We start from the raw sequence: 25,835 nt of genomic DNA, 5'->3' as shown, positions 1-25,835 counted from the left end.
TTAATTTACAACAAGCGAGATATTTTTTACGAAATTTAAAGTCCAAAAAAAATTTTTTTTAGCCCGATATTTTTGTGGAAAAAATAAAAGAAGCGTTCGCAAATTATACCAACATTTTGGCTTATTCCCGTTACAATCGTAAGAGACTTATTTTTAAGTCAATAGATCAGAGCCTAACTTTGCCATACAGATCAATATGATTGGATAAGTAATGGAAGCGCAGCAGCTCGACAAAGATGAAAATCTAGGTGTCACAGACGTCATTTTTGACGGTTTCTAAATCCCCTAAATCCTAAATTTACTTCGGGTTATATTTAAAAACAAGTTTTTTACAAAACCTGTCGAAAAAATTAGCTAAAAAGAAACAATCGGCAAACCGTCCAACCTGACAGTGGTACCAAGTAGCTAACTAACTTTAAAATACAAAATTTCGGAGTAGTTATCGAAATGTTGTGTTAAGGTACTTAGAATTGTAGTTAAAAATAAAACTTATTTCTGGTAAAAATTTCATGTTAAAAAAGTTGTAGTTATTGAGAAATAAATAAAAACATGCCGTCTTTGCAAAAAGGTGGCAGCACTGTCGTAAAAAATGTCCTATTTTTTGCCGGATAAGAAACAAGAAGACAAAATGAAAGTAAAAGTAAAAAATTTTTGTTTATTATTAATGTAAACCAATAAACGTTGATAATTTCAAAGAGTAAACGGAATTCAGCAGCACAAGATGCCATATTCTTGCGATTTATTCGCGAAGATGTCGACCCTGCCAAAGGATTTACTCAGGGCTTCCTCGTTCTTGTGACCACTGCTCGGGAGGACCTGGCTTGTAAAACTGCTTGTAAGGATCTCCTCTGCATCCTAGCCTCTCGCAGTTTATGCCTTCGCAAGTACTCTAGACCAAGAGTTCGTGCAGATTACATTTTGGTTCGCTTTTAAAACTCTTTCCAAATTACATATGTAATAGCCTGGCGGGTAATTTAAATCTTTCATTTTTCTCTTTTATTGTTACAATATGCGCTTTAAACAAGTATTTTTTTTGTAATTTTGCTACAAAAACCTAAAATTAAGTTTAAAACTTATTGGAAAATTGTCAAAATATGTCAAACAAATCTCCATAATTATTCAATATTCGATATTTAGTTTATGCATCCAGCCCTAGTCGTTTTTCGGTAAATTTTCCGAAAAAAGGAAATCACTCGGATTTCTGTGACACCTACTGTTTTGATTGGTTGGATTTTAAACCAACCATCCCCAAATCCGTCCCCGGTCTCTGTGACACCCCCGATTAACTCCATTTCATCATATATAAAATAGTACATATTGCCACATTTGCTTTTTTTGTAATCCCGCGCACTTTTGCTAGTTCTTTTAAATAAAACATGGTTCAATTAAAACTATTAAATACACCACGAAATAAGATCATTTCCAATTTAAGTCCTCTAAGCAATATTATACATACCTTGACGAATTTTTGGTAGAGAAGAATTTATTAAACTTTTGACACGCTTCTTAGAGAAATTAAGGCACACCCAACTTAGTTCAAACAGCTGACTTTGAAGGATTGCCAAAAAATATTTTAATTTGGTGTCCCGACTATCTAATACCCGTCACTCAGCTAAAGGAGGTGCGGGGGAGATGGATATATAACATTTTTATACCCTTGCAGAGGGTATTATGATTTCAGTCAGAAGTTTGCAACGCAGTGAAGGAGACGTTTCCGACCCCATAAAGTATATATATTCTTGATCAGCATCACTAGACGAGTCGATCTAGCCATGTACGTCTGTCCGTCTGTCCGTCCGTCTGTCCGTCCGTTTCTACGCAAACTAGTCTCTCAGTTTTAAAGCTATCGGGATGAAACTTTCGTAAAAGTCGTATTTCTATTGCAGGTAGTATATATGTCGGAACCAAACGGATCGGACAACTATATCTTATAGCTCCCATAGGAAGGATCAAAAAAAAAACGTAAAAAATTCTAGCTCCGGTGTTTTTTGAAATTTTACCTTCTACTCTTGGGAACATTTTTTTTTATATATTTCTGAATTTCGGTTTTTTTGTCTTTTAAATCGGATCACTATATCATATAGCTGCCATAGGAACGGTCTAAAAATTAAATGGAAATTAATGGGAAAACAATTATATCTTTGTTGGTTTTTATTACAGTTCCTTCTGCTCTGGGATATGACTATTTTGAAATATTTCCGAATTTCGATTTTAATTTTTAAAAGATCGAACTACTATATCATATAGCTGTGATAGAAACGATCGAAAAATTAATGTGAAATAATAAGAAATTTAAAATTTTTGCGATTTGTAAATTAATAGAATGATCTGCAAGGGTATATAAGCTTCGGCTTGCCGAAGCTAGCTTCCTTTCTTGTTTTGATTGCGTATAACTTTTTAATGAATGGTCCGATTTGAAAAATGTCTTCTACATATCGATAGGTATAAATATACACAACTAAATTGCATTTATATTTTTCAGAAATCCTTGAAGGTGTGGGCGCCAGACACATTTTAAAACCGTAAAAACAAAATATTTTTTTAATTTAGGGTAAGAATTTCTCAACTGCGCATATGAAATTTTAGATTTTCTTCAAACTCGGGTACCTCGTAGAGTTTGGCTTGGTTATCATCTGTGATTTTTTTTTTTAATTTTTTGGTGTCCATTTGGGGGCGCTATGAATTTTTGAAGTTAAGAACTTAAAAAATGTTCTCAAACTTTATTTTAGTATATCTCGAGAACGGCTTAGAAGAACAACGTGCAGTTAGAAAATAATTATCTTAAATTTTTTGTTGTTTAATAAGTATGAATTTTAATTATTTGTAATTTTTTATCGCGCTTTTGAATGTCTTCTTCATCCTATAAAAGAAACTTAACTATCCAAAATTGTCCATCTCATAACCAACTTAATTTACCCGAAGAAACATTTTGGTTCCCCTTCATCATTTCCAAGATATATAATTTTTTATGGGAATTTAGAAAAACTCTATTTATATTTCCAATAAGTACAATTCTTACATGTTTAAGCTGAAAGTTTGCACAACTCAATTACTCACTGATATTATGCACTTATATTAATATCATAATTTTACCACCGTCCCTTCATATAGCTGCCATACAAATCGATGGATTTTCTTATTGTTAAGAAGGTAGGCTTTGAAAAAATTTTTGTTTCAGATTGTAATTTTAATTTTTCAAAGCCTACCTTCTTAACAATAAGAAAATCCATCAATTTGTATGACAGCTATATGAAGGGACGGTGGTAAAATTATGATATTAATATATGTGCATAATATCAGTGAGTAATTGAGTTGTGCAAACTTTCAGCTTAAACATGTAAGAATTGTACTCATTGGAAATATAAATAGGGTTTTTCTAAATTCGCATAAAAAATTATATATCTTGGAAATGATGAAAGGGAACAAAAATGTTTCTTCGGGTAAATTAAGTTGCTTATGAGATGGACAATCTTGGATAGTTAAGTTTCATTTATAGGATGAAGAAGACATTCAAAAGCCAGAAAAAAATTTCAAATAATTAAAATTCATACTTATGGGATAACAACAAATTTAAGATAATTATTTTCTAACTCCCTCAATACACATTTAAAAACGTGTAAAGTTGCACGTTGTTCCTTTAAGCCGTTCTCGAGATATACTAATTTGAAGTTTGAGAACATTTTTTAAGTTCTTAACTTCAAAAATTCATAGAGCCCCTAAATGGACACCCAAAAAATTTAAAAAAAAATCACAGATGAGAACCAAGCCAAACTCTACGAGGTACCCGAGTTTGAAGAAAATCTAAAATTTCATATGCGCAGTTGAGAAATTCTTACCCCTTATTATAATAAGAACAACGTATTCAATATTCAAAAATATATCAAAGTTTTCCATTTTTGTATTTTTGGATTGAAATTTTATTTTTATAATTATTCCCAATTTTTTTAAACAATTTAAACAAAAATACTATAAACCTTTATAACCAAGTTATATAGAAACAATGATGTAACATAATTTTGAAACAAGAGAGAACGCTATAGTCGGGTGCCCCGACTATCAGATACCCGTTACTCAGCTAAAGGGAGTGCGAAAGAGATGGAGAAAAACTTTGATCCGCCGTAACTTTTTAACGAATGATCCGATTTAAAAAATTTCTTCTACATTTCGATAGGTATTGATAAACACAATAAAACTGCATTTTTACTTTTCCAAAATATTGAAATTTTTTAAATCGTATATAAGCGATTGTGGGCGTTAGAGGGGGCTGGCACCCTTTTGAAACAAACTTGCGCTGCGTAGGAACTCCTAGAATCTGCATGCAAAATGTCAATCTTCTAGCTTTTATAGTTTCCGAGATCTCAGCGTTCATACAGACAGACAGACAGACGGACAGACGGACATGGCTAGATCGACTCGGCTAGTGATCCCGATCAAGAATATATATAGTTTATAGGGTCGGAAACGCTTCCTTCTACCTGTTACATACTTTTGCACGAATCTATTATACCCTTTTACTCTACGAGTAACGGGTATAATAATTAAAATTTAATAAAAATGATAGTTGCATACCGCTTTTGCAAAGATTGCACTGTAACTGACATTGACCATACAAAAATACGTGAATTATTCATGTTTTGATGGAGGGCTTAAAACATTTATTTCAGAGAAAGTGCGCAAAAGTGCAAAAGTGCGCCAAAGAACTAAGTACTCTACAAGATAAAAAAGGTTCCAGAGCTGGAAAGAGCTGGACTCACTTTGTAGCTCCATTTAAAAATAAAAATTCAATACCAATTTTAATGTTTTTTGAGGTTAGATTTTTCCCAAGATTTTAGGAACACCACAAACAATAAATACATCGGAACGCTCACAAAAAAAAATTAAATTATTTTCTGATTGAACTGCATTTCCTAAACGGCTTTGCGTTGTTTCATTACACTCTTTTTGATCTTTTAAACTTTTAATCAAAATAAACGATTTACCAGCGCTGCCATCTCGTTAAAGCATTAGCAGGCTTTCACAGCTGATAACTTAACAGTGATACGCACTGTTAAACTTTTCTGTTAATAACAAAAATTTTCTAATCTTCAAAAAAATTCAGAGTTGAACGAGTTTTTTTTAGAAAACATTTTCTGAAATACAGAAAAATAATTTTTTTTTTGTCAATTATAAGGTTTATTTTTCTAATCTTTCTTTTTTTGAGGGTTAAAATCGCCATTGATTTTAGAAAAAAAAGACTGAACTTTTCTAAAACTAAAAAAAAATTGCCATTAAAATTATAAATTGTGTAGATCCATAATTATCCCGTTCAAAGTTATAACACGCACATACTGGTATACTAATTTTAATGTTTTTATTTGCGTATAAACTTGTCACTTAAACACATTACATTATTACAAATAGTATTTTAATGTTTTTATTTGCGTATAAACTTGTCACTTAACACATTACATTATTTCAAATAGTTCATCCCCCTTTGTAGGAGTTGTTGATCTTTTGGTTAGGAGTTTTAGACTGCTCCCTGTTGATTTCCATAACTCCTTCTTAGCTCTCAATCTGGGGCAGCGCTGTCGGTCAAGCCGGCAGCGGCGCAGCGGATTTATGTATTAGCCTTATTTCATATAATTCTTATACATATCTGAGAGTGGTTCTCAGAGAGGGAATGTTATGTGCACTTACATTTGGATCAATTTGTTGCTGTCGCCAAGCTGTGGGAACTGCCGACGCAGCCGCTTATCGCCCGCGGAAGGCGTGCGCGATCGGATTGCGTTTGCACTTGAAGAGTGCTGATCCTGCACATTCGGCATTGACATTGTTGCCGTTGGTACAGTGTGTACTCTATATATGTGCATACTACAAAATATTTCTACATAATAGAAATATTGTTTTTCTAATAACAGAAAAAATGTTTGAAGATTTTTCTAACATTTAGAAAAAAATGTGTGATATTAAGAAATATTTTTCTAGAAAATAAAAAATTTAACCGTATTTGATCGATTTCCCTTCTTAAACACTTTTTAGAAAAAATTTTTTTAGCCTAAGAAAAAATCGCTATTAATTGAAGAAAATTTCCGGGATTGGTAGCCTAGGGGTCTAACGCGTGCGTGCATGCATATGTTATTCAAGCTTGCGGCTGCAAGAGTGAGTTCAAACCCACGTCGAGACGAAAAACTCATGGGGTTTTTTTTTTTTTTTACCAATAATAGTTACATATTAATAAAAAAAAATGTATTGCATTTTTTTAGCTCATGAATAATTATATTTTGATAAAAATGATGTTTAAGTCTTTCAAACTTGAAACATTCAATTACTGTTACTATAGAACCATAATCAATATATAAATATTAATATTAATCAATAAATATTTAAGAGCAAAATTAAATGAACAACTAAAAGGAATAAAGGAAGAGAGCCAGATCAATTTGAGTAAAAATAGGAGAAAAAATGTGAATAGACTTTGTACAGCGCCTCACGTGATGCTTCCGTGGCGTAGCTAGTATAGTGCTTGACTGCAAACTGTGAGGCGAGCGGTTAGCGGTTCGATTCCCGCGTGTGGCGACCAAGATGTTTTTCTCAAAATAGTAAGTTATTGGGTTTTTATATTTATAACTTGTAATTTGTATACTCTTTTCAGTTATTATTACAGTTCCGATTTGAAACCACCCATGTGCTCAATTAAAGGAAAATCAAATAAGGTGACAACCAAGAACGAAAAAAAAAAAACAACACAAAGGCCGTGGCGTCACAGAAACAGCCGGGTACAGTTCCGAATCCCGAAAATAGATTTTTGTATTTTCTGAATTTAAGAAATTTTTTTTGTTACTTAAAAAATATTTGTCTATATTTAAAAAAAAAACCGTATTTCTATTTTTTAGAAAACCTTTATTTCAAAATTCTAAGAAATATTTTTTTACTTTCTAGCAAAAAATTTCTAAATTGCAGTCTATTTTTTTTTGATTTTAGAACGTCTTTGATTTTAAAAACCTACTTTCTTTAATATAGACAAAATCGCCAGTAAAGCAAATGCATAGGCGATTTTCTAAAACCAAGGGCGATTTTAGTCGATTTTTTTTTTGGGTGCATCATTTTTTCAAAAACTTTGGAACTTTGCATGTTTTTGATTCTATTTCAGGGACCGTAATCATTATAAGTGAAATAGTAAAAATCTCCATTTAATAATTATTTTGTAAGCGAAAAAAAATATCGCTCAGAAATAATGATTATTATGTGAGCGATATTATTTCGCTTAAAAATATCACTCAAAGTGCGCTTGCAGCGTACCATTTTTGTTGACGTCCTATATTTGTTGCTGCTGCTGGTAGTCGGTTCGTTAGCCAGCTCGTTAAATAAAAAAATATGTATTTAAAATAGGTGCGAATTTACCCTAAGCATATGGTGGCGAAATTTCTCCAGACAGTACTTTTTTAGAAATAATTATTTTTCTTCCGAAATTAGGCGCGAAGTGAAAAATTACTAACGCAGAAATGCACATTATAGCACTGTGTATTTTATAAAAAATCGTGTATCTTATTCCTTTTAAATTGTGGCATACAGAAAAAATTTCGTCGAGAACTAAATGTAGCTTTTGAACTGTTAAAATACATTTAATATTATAGCTTATTTAAAAAAAATGCATTGGTTGTGTCATGCCGTCTTGAGGGACTAAAACAAAAAAAAATTATATATTTTTAAGACTTATGGATTCCGAAATATTGCAGGTGACGAAATTGCCCCTGTGACGAAATTACCCCACTCTCCCCTAAAGATTTGTATTTTTTACTCAAAAAAATAATCATTATTTTCGGTTTCTGTTCTATTTATCTTTGTGAGTATGTAGTTTCTTACCAATCGAAGTAAGCCGTCCATCCCCAGTGACTTTAGCAAGCCTTTGACGTCCATGTGTCCCAGTCGCAGAATGTAAATAGGGCGACCGTCCTTGTCAATGTGGTGCCAGCCACCCGGGAAGTGTTCCACCACAACAGCCGGCTTAGAATACTCCGACAGCAGTAAGTCTATGCGGTGTTCCCGACGCCAGCGGAGCGAGTCTCGTAGCATGGCGAAAGCCTGGCTCACGTGCCAGTCCCTGGCTGCTAGGAAACGCAGGATGGTCTGATAGCTAGGCACTTGCTCTAAGTCATCGACACCATCCAGCATTTTTCGCAGCTCAAGTAGCTTGGACTCCTGCATAGGAGAGAGTTGGCCCAGATTGCGGGCGATAAAATCGCCATCAAGCAAGATACTGTGCTGCTGATCTAGAGCCTGGTCCACGGACGGAGACTTGGAGGCGTTGGCTGGAGATGTCCAAATATCCACGTATGTGATGCCTTCATCGCGCAGCTGGCTAATAAAGAACTCAATAATCTCTTTGCCCTTAAGCGTTGTCTGGGTATATTGCTTCATGCCCATTTTCTCCATTGAGTTTTCAAAGCCGAAGAAGTTTTTTATGTCTAGTGTAGCCGACTGGTCGAAGCACGTCCACTCAGAGTTTTCTGGGTGAGCGTAGTAGCGACACCGTTCAAAGATTTCGATGCGTGATGAGAAACTCTCATTAACTGCCTCGATGCTTAACGTGCGGCTTCCCATGTCCAAGTAGTTGTGCTGTAGAAAGAACACATAATCCACGCCGATAAGCTTCTTAAAAATGTAAGGTGCGTCCACCGCCAATTTGCAGCGCCGGCTCGTGTTACGTTTCGACCCGTTTTCCAGGGTTTCGTCGTTAATAATCTCACAGTCTAGCACGATGGGCATCTGCGCACATGTAGGGAAACGTCGCTCGTAAGCCTGCAAAATGAAACCGAAATATGCAATCATAAAAAGAATACCAGGGAACGTAAATAATGATTATTGATCTATTTTTTTAAACAAAAAATCATGCACTTAGGATCGACATACGCAAAAAAGGAAAACAGCATAGTGTTTCTCTTTGTTTAATCTATTCATTATCGCCATGATTTTTATAATATTCCTCAAAAATAATCATTGATAACACTGTGCAGCATTTTTAGTGCTTTTTAAATTTACCTCGATGGATGCTATATTTTTGGATTCGTTATGAATTCCCAAGTTAAACTGCGTTTTTCAAAAACTTTCCCGACGCAAGGATTCTTAGCAAAAGGACCTCAAAGTTCGATAAATGCTGAAAGTGGCAAACTTTCCAGAGTTCTCAAAGGCAAACGGATGCATTGTTTGATTCGATGTTAAAGTTTTTTAAAAGATGCTCTCTTTATCTTTCAAACCCCATACTTAGAATAATTTTAGGATTTTTTTTAAGGCAGTAACAAATTCTAGAAAACATAGTCAAAAAACATAAAAGTATACAGCTGCGGTCAAAATAGTAGTATGTTAGTAGTATTTTCGAACCCTGAGCACAAGGCGAGATCTAAATAAAACCACGGTGAGAACAAACATTATTTTTAAACAAGAGAGAACGCTATTTAATATCCGTCACTCAGCTAAAGAGAGTGCAAACGCTATAGGCTTGCTGTCCCGACTATCTAATACCCGTCACTCAGCTAAAGGGAGTGCGAGGGAGATGGATATATATTATTTTTTTGATTGCGTATAACTTTTTAATGACTGGTCCGATTTGAAAAATGTCTTCTACATTTCGATAGGTATAAATACAAACAACAAAATTGCATTTATACTTTTCGGAAATCTTTAATAAACTTGCGCTGCGTAGGAAGCTTAAGAATATGTGTGGGAAATCTCAACCGATCAAGAATATATATACTTTATAGGGTCGGAAACGCTTCCTTCTAGCTGTTACATACTTTCGCACGAATACAATATACCTTTTTACTCTAACAGTAACGGGTATAAATATGTAGGGAAGAGGTTTGTAGTTCGGTACACCTTTTGTTTTCGATCTGCCATTTCGACACTCACTTATGAAACTTTACGAATTAGGTACTGATCAAAAAGTAAGTCTATTAGTTTAAAAAAGAACAAAAACTATTTTTTTTTCCCTTAGTGAAAACTAAAAAAAAAATTTTTGTTTGAAAAAGAGGTCTGTAATTTGGGACACTTTTATAAGTCAGTAAAACTCACACTAAATGTTTTTTAAACTTTTAGAAACTATTTATTTATGTTAATTTTATCGTTTTAACTTAGTTCCCGTCCATTTTTTATTAACTTCGACCAAATTGCAGTTAAAAATAAAGGCTCTTTGAACGATCACATTTTCCCACACATCACATTTCGGGCTGAGGCCTTTTTGAATGCAAAACAAAACGGGTGTCTCAACTTACACGCTCGGGACACTTACACAAAATGGGTTGCTTCGGAAAAAATGAATAACTTTTTTTTTCTGACTGTCAAAATAATCTGTTAGTTTAATATTTGTTGAGCATTTAATTATCTATGCTTTAAGCATTGCACATTGGGATGAAAAGCCTTTTTTTTGGCATAAAGTCTAATTTTAAAGATACGGATTTCAATTTTTTTTACATAATATTAAGACCATTGTAAAATTTCGGTTTTCATTAGTTTTTGATTTTGACCACGCCCACATGAACCACCCCCGACCGCGAAGGTAATTTTAACAATACGGACTTAAATTTTTTTCTACATAATATTAAGACCATTGTAAAATTTCGGTTTTCATTAGTTTTTGATTTTGACCACGCCCACATGAACCACCCCCGACCGCGAAGGTAATTATACCGGTTACTCGTAGAGTAAAAGGGTACATTGTATTTGTGCAAAAGTATGTAACAGCTAGAAGGAAGCATTTCCGACCCTATAAAGTATATATATTCTTGATCAGGGTCACTAGCCGAGTCGATATAGCCATGTTCGTCTGTCCGTCTGTCTGTCTGTCTGTCTGTCCGTATGAACGCTGAGATCTCGGAAACTATAAAAGCTAGAAGATTGACATTTTGCATGCAGATTCTAGGAGTTCCTACGCAGCGCAAGTTTGTTTCAAAAGGGTGCCAGCCCCCTCTAACGCCCACAATCGCTTATATACGATTTAAAAAATTTCAATATTTCGGAAAAGTAAAAATGCAGTTTTATTGTGTTTATAAATACCTATCGAAATGTAAAAGAAATTTTTTAAATCGGACCACTCGTTAAAAAGTTACGGCGGATCAAAGTTTTTATCTCCGCACTTTCTTTAGCTGAGTAACGGGTATCTGATAGTCGAAGCACCCGACTATAGCGTTCTCTCTTGTTTTAACATACGGATTTCAATTTTTTTGTACATAATATTAAGACCATTGTAAAATTTCGGTTTTCATTAGTTTTTGATTTTTACCACCCCCAGTCAGCCGGCCAAATTCCATATATAAATAAAATTTACGTGTTATATTTATACCCGTTACTCGTAGAGTAAAAGGGTATACTAGATTCGTGCAAAAGTATGTAACAGGCAGAAGGAAGCGTTTCCGACCCTATAAACTATATATATTCTTGATCAGGATCACTAGCCGAGTCGATCTAGCCATGTCCGTCTGTCCGTCTGTCCGTCTGTCTGTCTGTCCGTCTGTCCGTATGAACGCTGAGATCTCGGAAACTATAAAAGCTAGAAGATTGACACTTTGCATGCAGATTCTAGGAGTTCCTACGCAGCGCAAGTTTGTTTCAAAAGAGTGCCACGCCCCCTCTAACGCCCACAATCCCTTATATACGATTTTAAAAATTTCAATATTTCGGAAAAGTAAAAATGCAGTTTTATGGTGTTTATCAATACCTATCGAAATGTAGAAGAAATTTTTCAAATCGGTCCATTCGTTAAAAAGTTATGCGTGATCAACGTTTTCTATCTCTATCTCCATCTCCCTCGCACTCCCTTTACCTGAGTAACGGGTATCTGATAGTCGGGGCACCCGACTATAACGTTCTCTCTTGTTTTATCTTACTAATCATCTGTATTTAACTCGAAGTCCAAATTTTGTTCGAAATCGAAATGCGGGTTATCAATTACTGCATCAACAGGGGGTGCCTCTAAAAGCGCATTAGAAGACTTGTAGGATTTTCTTTTGAGAGATCTGAAGCCATCTTTCTTTTCAAACGCGATCCACCATTCTCGTAATTTAAATGGGGCCGACTAGTCTTGTTTTTTTCAGAAAATTATATTTCTGATGCAAGCCATTTTTGAAGCATTTAACATGCCTATTGTGTTTCTTTAGCACCTTACTAACATGACAAACAAAAGTTTTTAATGTCTTCTTGATGCCAATCAGCGTATTTTCAGACAGTCTGTTTTAATTTTTGAACCTTTCGCACATCCAGTGAACGGTATCGACAAAGCTGCGATTATTCTTCAGCCACACTTCCAGCAGTTCGCCCCTACTAATGCCGAGTTGTTCCGAATCTATTTAAATATTACGAAATGGCGCAAGTATGCGCAAAAGTTATTAACTCCATTTAATCATATACACAATAACACATATTACCACATTCGCACTTTTAGCAATCCTGCGTACACTTGCTAGTTCTACTCCACGAAACACAAATATTTATAGGTTAACTTCTACACAAAACATTGGGGGATAACGACATATCTCCGCCGTCATATCTCCGCCCAGTGCATTTCGTCGGCGGAGATATGTCGCGATTTATTTGGCGGAGATATGACATTTAAAAACGACATATTTCCCCCGTTAATCAACGCGGAGATATGTCGTTTTTAAACGTCATATCTCCGCCCTTCTGCAAGACATATCTCCGCGCGGAGATGTGACGTTTAAAAACGAAATATTTCGTTCGTCCCAAACTGCAGACCTCTCCCCTATCTATAAAAAGTCTGATCTTGAAATGCGTCGAAATTAGGGATTCTTTACTTTCCTTTCTTTTTTAAATACTATTTTCTCTCACCTCACTGAAGGCTGCATGTGGATATTTAAGAGATAAATAATTCAGCATGCGGTACGAACCAGAGCCAATACGTGGTCACTTTTTAGCTTAAAACGAATTGTGTCGTTATATTTGATTTTTTAATTATTTAGATGGTCTGGCCCAATTGTCATGAAGAGGACGGAAATAATCTAAAATGCTTCGCTTTGCATGAAGGACATGTGAACAAGCAGGTGTTCTCTGCTATAGCCTATCCCTTCCATTTAGCTCTGAATGGGATTTTAACTTTGACATTTTTATACCCTTGCAGAGAGTAGTACAGTTTTAGTCACAAATTTACAACGTAGTGAAGGAGACATTTCCGACTATAAACATTATTGATCAGCACCAATAGCCACGTCTGTTTCTATGGGAACTAGTCTTTCACTTTTGAAGCTATGTCAATGAACGAGCAGGATTGGACCACTATATCTTATGCCTCCCATAAAAATACTCGAACAAATAATAATACTCGAACAATGGCTCATAGGCTTTGATTAAATCAAATTACGATGGAACCTTAAATGCAATTATGTAAAAGGTCATCTAAGAAATTTTTTGGTATAGGTTTTATTATAATTGAGCACAGACCCTCGAAGATATCTTAAATACAAACATTAAATGTTGGTATTTTTTCAAACCGCGGTTGCGCAAATACCACCCGTTAAACGCGAAAACTAAGTATGCAGATATGGTTGTATACGTCTATATTAACATATTTTAATGCCAATAGGCCTGCATCTTTTAATAAAGTCCATTTTGTTGTCCTGCGGTATTTATTAGGGGAGAGGTCTGTAGGTTGAGACACCTTTTGTTTTTAGTCTCCCATTTGGACATTCGCATTTGAAACTTCACGTGTTAAGTACCGATCGAAAGCTTAGTCTTTTAGCTGTAAAATAAAGCAAAAAAAAATTTTTTTTTCCCTTGGGAAAACTATAAAATAATTTTTTTTTAAAAGTGCCAAAAAATGACAATTTGAAAAAGAGGTCTGTAGGTTGAGACACTTTTTAAAGTCAATAATACTCACACAAAAAGTACTCCAAACTATAAGGAACTATTTATTTATGTCAATTTTAGTTCGTCCTAAATTATTTCCCATCCATTTTTTAAGAACTTCGATTAAATAACAATTAAAATCAAAAGGCTCTTTGAACATTCACTTTTCCCCTAATATCAAAGAAATGTGCTAGGCAGAAAGCGACCTCTGTTGGCATTAAGGCCTTTTTGTATGAAAAACGGGTGTGTCAACTTACACAAAATGGGATGTTTCGGGAAAAAATTAATAACTTTTGTTCTGACTGTCACATTAAGCTGATTCTTTTTTTAATTAGTTAACAGTTAATATACTAATGTTTTAAATCTCTTACCAAGTTAATTTAAGGACGTTATTAATTTTAAATGGAATTTTGAAAAAAGTAGACAAAAACTTTTTTGGTGCAAAATGGTACACGACTCTCACAGCTTAAATCTGGCTAGAGCCTGGCTTATAATGTTTTCCCCAAAAGTTTTGTCACTAAAAAGGACTACAAAAAAAAAATAGAAAAAATTTTTTTAGTGGAAAAGTTTTGAGAAAATTGAGTGTCTCAACTTACAGACTGTCTCAACCTACAGACCTCTCCCCTATTTTTTTTTGGTTTTTGGATTGTTTTTTAGGAGCAGGCCGGTTTCTCAAGTGCCGGCTAACATTTCTCGAACAGATTAAGTCCCTGATAAGGCATTTTGGCGCTCTCGAGCACCAATGTGAGAGCTAACTTTGACAGGGACTCGGAGTCCCTGTTAAGCGTTTTCGGCTCGATAGAATGACAGCTGATTTCCCAAAGCCAACTAAGAAGAAGAAACGAATGCCTGGTTTGCCATGGCCGATCATTTTCCCTCTGATCAGGTATTTTATGTCGTGTATCATCAAAAACTATGAGAAGAAAAAATAAAATATGACAAGCGCAGGCGCAACACTTCTGGTCCCAAGAAGTCTCAATCGGTCTGGCTGAAATAAATGTAATATTTTGATACTATTCATACAACCATTTAATGAACACCGAACACCATTTACCACTGTTGAAGACTAAAAACATTGCAAGTGATAGAGAAGTTTTTAGCAAACTCGAGGTCATGCCGGCTTAGAGTTCAAGAAGTCCAAGACGTCGGCATTATGCCAAACACTGAAATGCACAATTTGTATTGAAGATTGCATCTGGAGGCGTATATTTATTAATGGCGAAAATATCTGTGGTACTAACCTCTGTAACGCTGAAATAAAGATTATTAAAAGACAATATTTATTTTATCACTCTCCTTTTTATTGTTTTTTTGATTAAAATTATCTGTTTCCACTTTTTTAACAAATTTTAAATTGATGTGACCCTGCATTACAAAATTTGGTCATAATTTTGTTGTAAGTTAAGGTCACACGCGAATAAATCTTTCGTTTTAACAATATTTTTCAAAGACCGTAATCATTAAAGGTTACGTATATTACATATATTGATAACACGAAAAATGCCTAATATACCTATAATATACGTAACCTTTATTGATTACGGTCCCTGAAAAATATTGTTTAAACGAAATATTTATTCGGCGCCAAAGTGTGACCCTACTTTACAACGAAATTTTCACCAAATTTATCTGCATTTTGGTATTATTAAGTATATGATGCAGGGTCAAATCATTTTACATTTCGTCCAAAAAAGTGAAAAATCGTTCGGTTAATTCAAGAGAAAAACAAGAAAAGGGTAAGTGATAACAGAAATATTGTTGTTTGAATATCTTTATTTCAGCGTTACAAAGGTTAGTACCACAGATATTTTCGCCATTAATTAATATACGCCTCCGGATGCTATCTTCAACACAAATTCTGCATTTCAGTGACACTTGAAATGTTTTTAATCTTTACCAGTGGTAAATGGTGTGAGGTGTTTATTTAATGGTTGTATAAATAGTACTTCAGTACTAACTTAGTTATTTAACTTAATCAAAATATTACATTTATTTCAGCCAGGCCAATTGAGACTTCTTGGGACCAGAAGTGTTGCGTCTGCGTTTGTCATATTTTATTTTTTCTTCTCATAGTTTTTGATATAGATACCCGACATAAAACAACTGAACAGAGGGTAAATGATCGGTCTTACATTCATATCTTATTTATTTTTGATATTTTCAAAAGACAGACAAGACATGGATACCTTCAGGCATTAAAAATTTTTAGTTTCAATGCTTCGATTGTAAATATTATTTATAAATACACAAACAAATATTACAAAAAAAATGATTTTTATTGTGGGAAATCAGATACTGCAAAGCAGTGCAAAACAAAAACTGCGAGGGTCTGGAAAAACCAAAACTGGGAGGGTGTAGAAAAGCAGATATTGCAAGTGGAGGAAAACCATAACTGCGTACGTATGGAAAATCTATAATGCGGGAAGTCGAAAAACCAGTGGATTTTGGCGTGCATTCTACTGCCAGAGATCCAGATAGAAACCTCATTTCCCCCTTACTTTTTGTGTTACCCCTGTGTATTTTGAAACCAGAGATGGAAGAAATGTAAGGGGTGAATGACGTTTTGTCCCTTCCGCTTGTATGGAGAAACCTCATGAAAATATGTTTTTTTCCAGAGGAATTTTCCCGGTGGGTTTTCCGCTGGGGCATCTATGTATGTATGTATATCTGCTGTCGCGTTTTAAGTGTGACTGCGCAAGGGGAAAATACCACACTCATAACACGTTTAAAATGCGCGGTTAAAAAATCGATTATATCGCAAATCTTTTCTTTATCGGTAGACCTAACAGAAATCACATTAAGCTGAATTTTACAGTCGAAATATTCCTTAAAATTGCTTTTATTTTTTAAATGCAAAAAACTGATCAGCAAACTATTTATTAGTTTTCAAACGTTGAGATATTGACAAATTGTTAATTTGTAAAAAACATTGTTTCGCTCCCTTGCACACACACATGGATGAAATATATAAGAGCCACAAAATGAGTTTTTTATAAACACAATCCCTATATATTTGCGTGTTAAATTCAAATTATTGACAATACTGATATCCTTTTGCATACAAAAAATTGCATTTACATTTCTAAAACAGCTCGAAAACATTTTCTTATAGATTGTTGTGTTTTAAAATGCAAATAGCATTGAAATTACGAAATATTCAAATCAATTGATTCTCTTACCCTTTCTTACACTTTCCTCAAATTGTTTAAACAAATGGAAATGGAAACATTGCTCCGCATATTTGATTCCCTTATAAGAGTTGTCTTTTATGGCTACCTTCTAAAAACCCCCCGGTAGCAAATTCGCCAAGGGTATTTGGTTTGTATTTACCCATGTGCATAAAATTAGCTTTGCTACATTCTTAGGTAAATAATTAATTATCAAAAAATAACATCTTTACAACGAGTAAACATAACTCAGTTTAAATAGTTTAAAAATTGCATCTTTAAAAAACAAAGAGAGAACGCTATAGTCGGGTGCCCCGACTATCAGATACCCGTTACTCAGCTAAAGGGAGTGCGAAGGAGATGGAGATAAAAACTTTGATCCGCCGTAACTTTTTAACGAGTGGTCCGATTTAAAAAATGTTCTACATTTCGATATTTCGGTATTCATTAACACAATAAAACTGCATTTTTACTTTTCCGAAATATTGAAATTTTTAATTCGTATATAAGCGATTGTGGGCGTTAGAGGGGGCGTGGCATCTTTTTGAAACAAACTTGCGCTGCGTAGGAACTCCTAGAATCTGCATGCAAAATGTCAATCCTCTAGCTTTAATAGTTTCCGAGATCTCAGCGTTCATACCGACAGACAAACAGACGGACATGGCTATATCGACTCGGCTAGTGACCCTGATCAAGAATATATGTACTTTATAGGGTCGGAAATGCTTCCTTCTAGCTGTTGCATACTTTTGCACGAATACAATATACCCTTTTATAATACAGGGGCAATTAACAAAGGAGAAAAGGTAGAACGATGTAGCAATGCTAATATCAACAGGTTTAGTTTTGAAGGACCGATTAAAAAAAATTAAGCCTTAAATTATCCTATCTCTGGAATTCTTTTCAAAAATGTCCACTTAAAGGCGATACTATTGCTTCAACTTTTTAAAATAAGAATTGGAGACATTAATTTTTTTTTAACTGTCGAAGGATAAACATCCCATCACATTTTGAAGCGGTTGTAACATTTCAAGGCGAACTTACATTAAAAATATTTCTTAAATCTTAATCAAAATTATTATATTGGTTGTTGGAGAGCTATGTAAAACTTTTAGCAATTTTTTTAAGAAAACAAGTTTGTTTTCCAGAGTTAAACGCTAGTCGATTTGGAATTGATTTACGAACTTAACGCGGCGTGATAATCAATATTTTGGGGGTTTTTTGCTTTGCTTTGGACAAAGTACAGCTTTGAAATTCATATTTTTGTACTCTTAATTCATACAAAAATGCATAAGTTTATCTGGGTAAGAGCGAGACAGCAATAGTCAAAACTCTCCGAAATTGAAAAAGAGTTTAATAAAAATATACATGTAAATTTAATCAAATTCGTATCTTATCAATTTTTTCTTAAAAAAATGTTTTTTAAAATAATGTTTTTAGGCTTTGGGCAAACTACTAATGTTTTGAATGAAATTAGTGTAAGGATTTGTGTCGAAAAAGGAATCTGTTTGTTTATGTTTTGTCCATCTGTTAACTTATGCAAACAATCCATAATAATTTTAAAAAGATTTAAAACAAGAAAGGAAGCTAGCTTCGGTCAGCCGAAGCTTATATACCCTTGCAGATAAAGTAAATACCTATAGTTTAATGCTCACTCGGTGCAGTTCCAGGGATTCCAGATACGCTGAATTTATTTAAATTTTGTTTTTAGGTTGTCAAAAATCAAAAGATCAAGAATATATGTACTTTATGGGGTCGGGAACGTCTCCTTCACTGCGTTGCAAACATCTGACATCTGAAAACCACATGTTTTTTTATGTAGAAAGAACAAGTGACAAGTGAACAAGTGAGTAAGTGAGCAAACTGAGTTGATTCAAGAAAAAAAAGAACAAGTGAAAATTTTCACCCAAATGAGCAGTTTTTACCCAACACAAATTCAAAATTCTCCGAAATTGATAAAGAGTATCTTATCAATTTTTTCTATCAAACAATTTTGCTTTCAATAACACAGGTCGACAAAATCAAGACTTTTTCTTGGCCCAAGAATAAACGCTTCAAAACCTCAAAGAATTTTAGCTGTAGATTACTACCTCATACTTGGAAACTTTCCATCACGTCGAAGTTTTTAGAAATCCGTGGTCAAAGATCCAAATTTTCGATTTTTCGGCACTTTTTGCGGCTTAATAGTAAGAAAACCTTTCGTAGCCCAGAGCCACAATTTAGCGGAAGTGGTACCTTGAACCTTTAACTTCAAGAGTGTCCAATCACAAAGCTGGGCGACCTCTATATCTTTAGCTACAATGGATTTTACAGAAGTACTTTTTTTCATCTATAGTAGCCTGATATTTTCCTTGTTGAACTGAGACCCGTACACATACAATACATTAAAAATATCAGGCTACTATAGATGAAAAAAAGTGACAAAAAGTACTTCAGTAAAATCCATTGTAGCTAAAGAAGTTGAGGTCGCCCAACTTTGTAATTGGACAATCTTGAAGTTAAAGGTTCAAAGTACATTTTCCGCTAAATTGTGGGTCTGGGCTACGAAGGGTTTTCTTACTATTATGTCGCAAAAAGTGCCTAAAAATAGAACATTTTGAACTTTGACCACGGATTTCTCAAAACTTCGACGTGATGGAAAGTTTCCAAGTATGAGGTAGTAATCTACAGCTAAAATCCTTTCAGGATTTGTAGCTTTTATTCTTGGGCTTTTTTTTTGTCGACCAGTGTAATGTTTCTAGGCTTGAATGGCAACGGATTGGGAATTTAATTCCATGCTAAACGCAGTATGACATTCTATATTTAAACAATATATTGCTTTGTTTTGAAAAAAGTACTTATGTTTTCAAGAAAATAGTGTAAGTTGTGTCGAAAGAGAAATTTTTTTTGTTTCTGTCCAGCTGATAACTTATGCAAACATAATGTAAGATTCATGCATGATCATAATCAGTGATCATGTGCGTTCAGCAGAACTATCTTAAGAAATCCAACAGTGATCTTTGATCATGTTGTTCTGCTAAACGCGGCATTATGCATTTTTTTAAATCTTTCTATAACTCTTATGGATTGTTGCATTGAATCTTCCAATGTTTGTGTTACCCCTGTGTATTTTGAAACCAGAGATGGAAGAAATGTAAGGGGTGAATGACGTTTTGTCCCTTCCGCTTGTATGGAGAAACCTCATGAAAATATGTTTTTTTCCAGAGGAATTTTCCCGGTGGGTTTTCCGCTGGGGCATCTATGTATGTATGTATATCTGCTGTCGCTTTTTAAGTGTGACTGCGAAAATACCACACTCATAACACGTTTAAAATGCGCGGTTAAAAAATCGATTATATCGCAAATCTTTTCTTTATCGGTAGACCTAACAGAAATCACATTAAGCTGAATTTTACAGTCGAAATATTCCTTAAAATTGCTTTTATTTTTTAAATGCAAAAAACTGATCAGCAAACTATTTATTAGTTTTCAAACGTTGAGATATTGACAAATTGTTAATTTGTAAAAAACATTGTTTCGCTCCCTTGCACACACACATGGATGAAATATATAAGAGCCACAAAATGAGTTTTTTATAAACACAATCCCTATATATTTGCGTGTTAAATTCAAATTATTGACAATACTGATATCCTTTTGCATACAAAAAATTGCATTTACATTTCTAAAACAGCTCGAAAACATTTTCTTATAGATTGTTGTGTTTTAAAATGCAAATAGCATTGAAATTACGAAATATTCAAATCAATTGATTCTCTTACCCTTTCTTACACTTTCCTCAAATTGTTTAAACAAATGGAAATGGAAACATTGCTCCGCATATTTGATTCCCTTATAAGAGTTGTCTTTTATGGCTACCTTCCAAAAACCCCCCGGTAGCAAATTCGCCAAGGGTATTTGGTTTGTATTTACCCATGTGCATAAAATTAGCTTTGCTACATTCTTAGGTAAATAATTAATTATCAAAAATTAACATCTTTACAACGAGTAAACATAACTCAGTTTAAATAGTTTAAAAATTGCATCTTTAAAAAACAAAGAGAGAACGCTATAGTCGGGTGCCCCGACTATCAGATACCCGTTACTCAGCTAAAGGGAGTGCGAAGGAGATGGAGATAAAAACTTTGATCCGCCGTAACTTTTTAACGAGTGGTCCGATTTAAAAAATGTTCTACATTTCGATATTTCGGTATTCATTAACACAATAAAACTGCATTTTTACTTTTCCGAAATATTGAAATTTTTAATTCGTATATAAGCGATTGTGGGCGTTAGAGGGGGCGTGGCATCTTTTTGAAACAAACTTGCGCTGCGTAGGAACTCCTAGAATCTGCATGCAAAATGTCAATCCTCTAGCTTTAATAGTTTCCGAGATCTCAGCGTTCATACCGACAGACAAACAGACGGACATGGCTATATCGACTCGGCTAGTGACCCTGATCAAGAATATATGTACTTTATAGGGTCGGAAATGCTTCCTTCTAGCTGTTGCATACTTTTGCACGAATACAATATACCCTTTTATAATACAGGGGCAATTAACAAAGGAGAAAAGGTAGAACGATGTAGCAATGCTAATATCAACAGGTTTAGTTTTGAAGGACCGATTAAAAAAAATTAAGCCTTAAATTATCCTATCTCTGGAATTCTTTTCAAAAATGTCCACTTAAAGGCGATACTATTGCTTCAACTTTTTAAAATAAGAATTGGAGACATTAATTTTTTTTTAACTGTCGAAGGATAAACATCCCATCACATTTTGAAGCGGTTGTAACATTTCAAGGCGAACTTACATTAAAAATATTTCTTAAATCTTAATCAAAATTATTATATTGGTTGTTGGAGAGCTATGTAAAACTTTTAGCAATTTTTTTAAGAAAACAAGTTTGTTTTCCAGAGTTAAACGCTAGTCGATTTGGAATTGATTTACGAACTTAACGCGGCGTGATAATCAATATTTTGGGGGTTTTTTGCTTTGCTTTGGACAAAGTACAGCTTTGAAATTCATATTTTTGTACTCTTAATTCATACAAAAATGCATAAGTTTATCTGGGTAAGAGCGAGACAGCAATAGTCAAAACTCTCCGAAATTGAAAAAGAGTTTAATAAAAATATACATGTAAATTTAATCAAATTCGTATCTTATCAATTTTTTCTTAAAAAAATGTTTTTTAAAATAATGTTTTTAGGCTTTGGGCAAACTACTAATGTTTTGAATGAAATTAGTGTAAGGATTTGTGTCGAAAAAGGAATCTGTTTGTTTATGTTTTGTCCATCTGTTAACTTATGCAAACAATCCATAATAATTTTAAAAAGATTTAAAACAAGAAAGGAAGCTAGCTTCGGCCAGCCGAAGCTTATATACCCTTGCAGATAAAGTAAATACCTATAGTTTAATGCTCACTCGGTGCAGTTCCAGGGATTCCAGATACGCTGAATTTATTTAAATTTTGTTTTTAGGTTGTCAAAAATCAAAAGATCAAGAATATATGTACTTTATGGGGTCGGGAACGTCTCCTTCACTGCGTTGCAAACATCTGACATCTGAAAACCACATGTTTTTTTATGTAGAAAGAACAAGTGACAAGTGAACAAGTGAGTAAGTGAGCAAACTGAGTTGATTCAAGAAAAAAAAGAACAAGTGAAAATTTTCACCCAAATGAGCAGTTTTTACCCAACACAAATTCAAAACTCTCCGAAATTGATAAAGAGTATCTTATCAATTTTTTCTATCAAACAATTTTGCTTTCAATAACACAGGTCGACAAAATCAAGACTTTTTCTTGGCCCAAGAATAAACGCTTCAAAACCTCAAAGAATTTTAGCTGTAGATTACTACCTCATACTTGGAAACTTTCCATCACGTCGAAGTTTTTAGAAATCCGTGGTCAAAGATCCAAATTTTCGATTTTTCGGCACTTTTTGCGGCTTAATAGTAAGAAAACCTTTCGTAGCCCAGAGCCACAATTTAGCGGAAGTGGTACCTTGAACCTTTAACTTCAAGAGTGTCCAATCACAAAGCTGGGCGACCTCTATATCTTTAGCTACAATGGATTTTACAGAAGTACTTTTTTTCATCTATAGTAGCCTGATATTTTCCTTGTTGAACTGAGACCCGTACACATACAATACATTAAAAATATCAGGCTACTATAGATGAAAAAAAGTGACAAAAAGTACTTCAGTAAAATCCATTGTAGCTAAAGAAGTTGAGGTCGCCCAACTTTGTAATTGGACAATCTTGAAGTTAAAGGTTCAAAGTACATTTTCCGCTAAATTGTGGGTCTGGGCTACGAAGGGTTTTCTTACTATTATGTCGCAAAAAGTGCCTAAAAATAGAACATTTTGAACTTTGACCACGGATTTCTCAAAACTTCGACGTGATGGAAAGTTTCCAAGTATGAGGTAGTAATCTACAGCTAAAATCCTTTCAGGATTTGTAGCTTTTATTCTTGGGCTTTTTTTTTGTCGACCAGTGTAATGTTTCTAGGCTTGAATGGCAACGGATTGGGAATTTAATTCCATGCTAAACGCAGTATGACATTCTATATTTAAACAATATATTGCTTTGTTTTGAAAAAAGTACTTATGTTTTCAAGAAAATAGTGTAAGTTGTGTCGAAAGAGAAATTTTTTTTGTTTCTGTCCAGCTGATAACTTATGCAAACATAATGTAAGATTCATGCATGATCATAATCAGTGATCATGTGCGTTCAGCAGAACTATCTTAAGAAATCCAACTGTTCAAGAAGAACACCTTTTATAATAAATCTAATATTTTACGAGTTCAGTACATGTCAATATGTAAATCTATCTAGAGCCGTAAATAATGATCTGTTATTTTAAACCTACAAGGGTGCAGTGCCGAACAATTGTAATCTTAAGTACAGGCCACTTGAGCCTGACCATAAATATAGTTCTCACACTGTACAAAGGGTCGCCTTGCGGGAGGCCGTTGATAAGGTTCTCGCTCAGGCAAACAGATGTGGTCTCTGCGTAGACCATAGATAAGTATATCATAAGATTTTCATGTTAGTTACGTAAGCGAAGACTTAGAAAAATAAAATCAGTTTTTATACAGAACTCAAACGTAAAGGTTGTTTTCCTTATTACAGGAATCCCTTTCACCAACAGTGATCTTTGATCATGTTGTTCTGCTAAACGCGGCATTATGCATTTTTTTAAATCTTTCTATAACTCTTATGGATTGTTGCATTGAATCTTCCAATGTTTGTGTTACCCCTGTGTATTTTGAAACCAGAGATGGAAGAAATGTAAGGGGTGAATGACGTTTTGTCCCTTCCGCTTGTATGGAGAAACCTCATGAAAATATGTTTTTTTCCAGAGGAATTTTCCCGGTGGGTTTTCCGCTGGGGCATCTATGTATGTATGTATATCTGCTGTCGCTTTTTAAGTGTGACTGCGAAAATACCACACTCATAACACGTTTAAAATGCGCGGTTAAAAAATCGATTATATCGCAAATCTTTTCTTTATCGGTAGACCTAACAGAAATCACATTAAGCTGAATTTTACAGTCGAAATATTCCTTAAAATTGCTTTTATTTTTTAAATGCAAAAAACTGATCAGCAAACTATTTATTAGTTTTCAAACGTTGAGATATTGACAAATTGTTAATTTGTAAAAAACATTGTTTCGCTCCCTTGCACACACACATGGATGAAATATATAAGAGCCACAAAATGAGTTTTTTATAAACACAATCCCTATATATTTGCGTGTTAAATTCAAATTATTGACAATACTGATATCCTTTTGCATACAAAAAATTGCATTTACATTTCTAAAACAGCTCGAAAACATTTTCTTATAGATTGTTGTGTTTTAAAATGCAAATAGCATTGAAATTACGAAATATTCAAATCAATTGATTCTCTTACCCTTTCTTACACTTTCCTCAAATTGTTTAAACAAATGGAAATGGAAACATTGCTCCGCATATTTGATTCCCTTATAAGAGTTGTCTTTTATGGCTACCTTCCAAAAACCCCCCGGTAGCAAATTCGCCAAGGGTATTTGGTTTGTATTTACCCATGTGCATAAAATTAGCTTTGCTACATTCTTAGGTAAATAATTAATTATCAAAAAATAACATCTTTACAACTAGTAAACATAACTCAGTTTAAATAGTTTAAAAATTGCATCTTTAAAAAACAAAGAGAGAACGCTATAGTCGGGTGCCCCGACTATCAGATACCCGTTACTCAGCTAAAGGGAGTGCGAAGGAGATGGAGATAAAAACTTTGATCCGCCGTAACTTTTTAACGAGTGGTCCGATTTAAAAAATGTTCTACATTTCGATATTTCGGTATTCATTAACACAATAAAACTGCATTTTTACTTTTCCGAAATATTGAAATTTTTAATTCGTATATAAGCGATTGTGGGCGTTAGAGGGGGCGTGGCATCTTTTTGAAACAAACTTGCGCTGCGTAGGAACTCCTAGAATCTGCATGCAAAATGTCAATCCTCTAGCTTTAATAGTTTCCGAGATCTCAGCGTTCATACCGACAGACAAACAGACGGACATGGCTATATCGACTCGGCTAGTGACCCTGATCAAGAATATATGTACTTTATAGGGTCGGAAATGCTTCCTTCTAGCTGTTGCATACTTTTGCACGAATACAATATACCCTTTTATAATACAGGGGCAATTAACAAAGGAGAAAAGGTAGAACGATGTAGCAATGCTAATATCAACAGGTTTAGTTTTGAAGGACCGATTAAAAAAAATTAAGCCTTAAATTATCCTATCTCTGGAATTCTTTTCAAAAATGTCCACTTAAAGGCGATACTATTGCTTCAACTTTTTAA

The 25,835-nt window shown here is 34.1% G+C and overlaps 1 protein-coding gene across 4 annotated transcripts in view; it reads right to left on the bottom strand.

Moving 5' to 3' along the window:
- Positions 1-25,835, bottom strand: part of LOC108054185 (protein real-time) — a 64,920-nt gene that overhangs the window by 17,911 nt on the left and 21,174 nt on the right. For 3 of the 4 annotated variants that reach the window (XM_044393453.2, XM_044393452.2, XM_044393450.2), the window contains exon 2: positions 7,843-8,778. The exons of the other annotated variant lie outside the window; for it this stretch is intronic. In XM_044393453.2, coding sequence (XP_044249388.1) covers positions 7,843-8,778 — 936 coding nt within the window. The remainder of the gene's footprint in view (positions 1-7,842; positions 8,779-25,835) is intronic. 4 annotated transcript variants of the gene reach the window in all.

Source organism: Drosophila takahashii, chromosome 2L (assembly GCF_030179915.1).
Source record: "Drosophila takahashii strain IR98-3 E-12201 chromosome 2L, DtakHiC1v2, whole genome shotgun sequence".
Classification (NCBI taxonomy): domain Eukaryota; kingdom Metazoa; phylum Arthropoda; class Insecta; order Diptera; family Drosophilidae; genus Drosophila; species Drosophila takahashii.
This window is presented reverse-complemented; position numbering and strand designations above follow the sequence as displayed.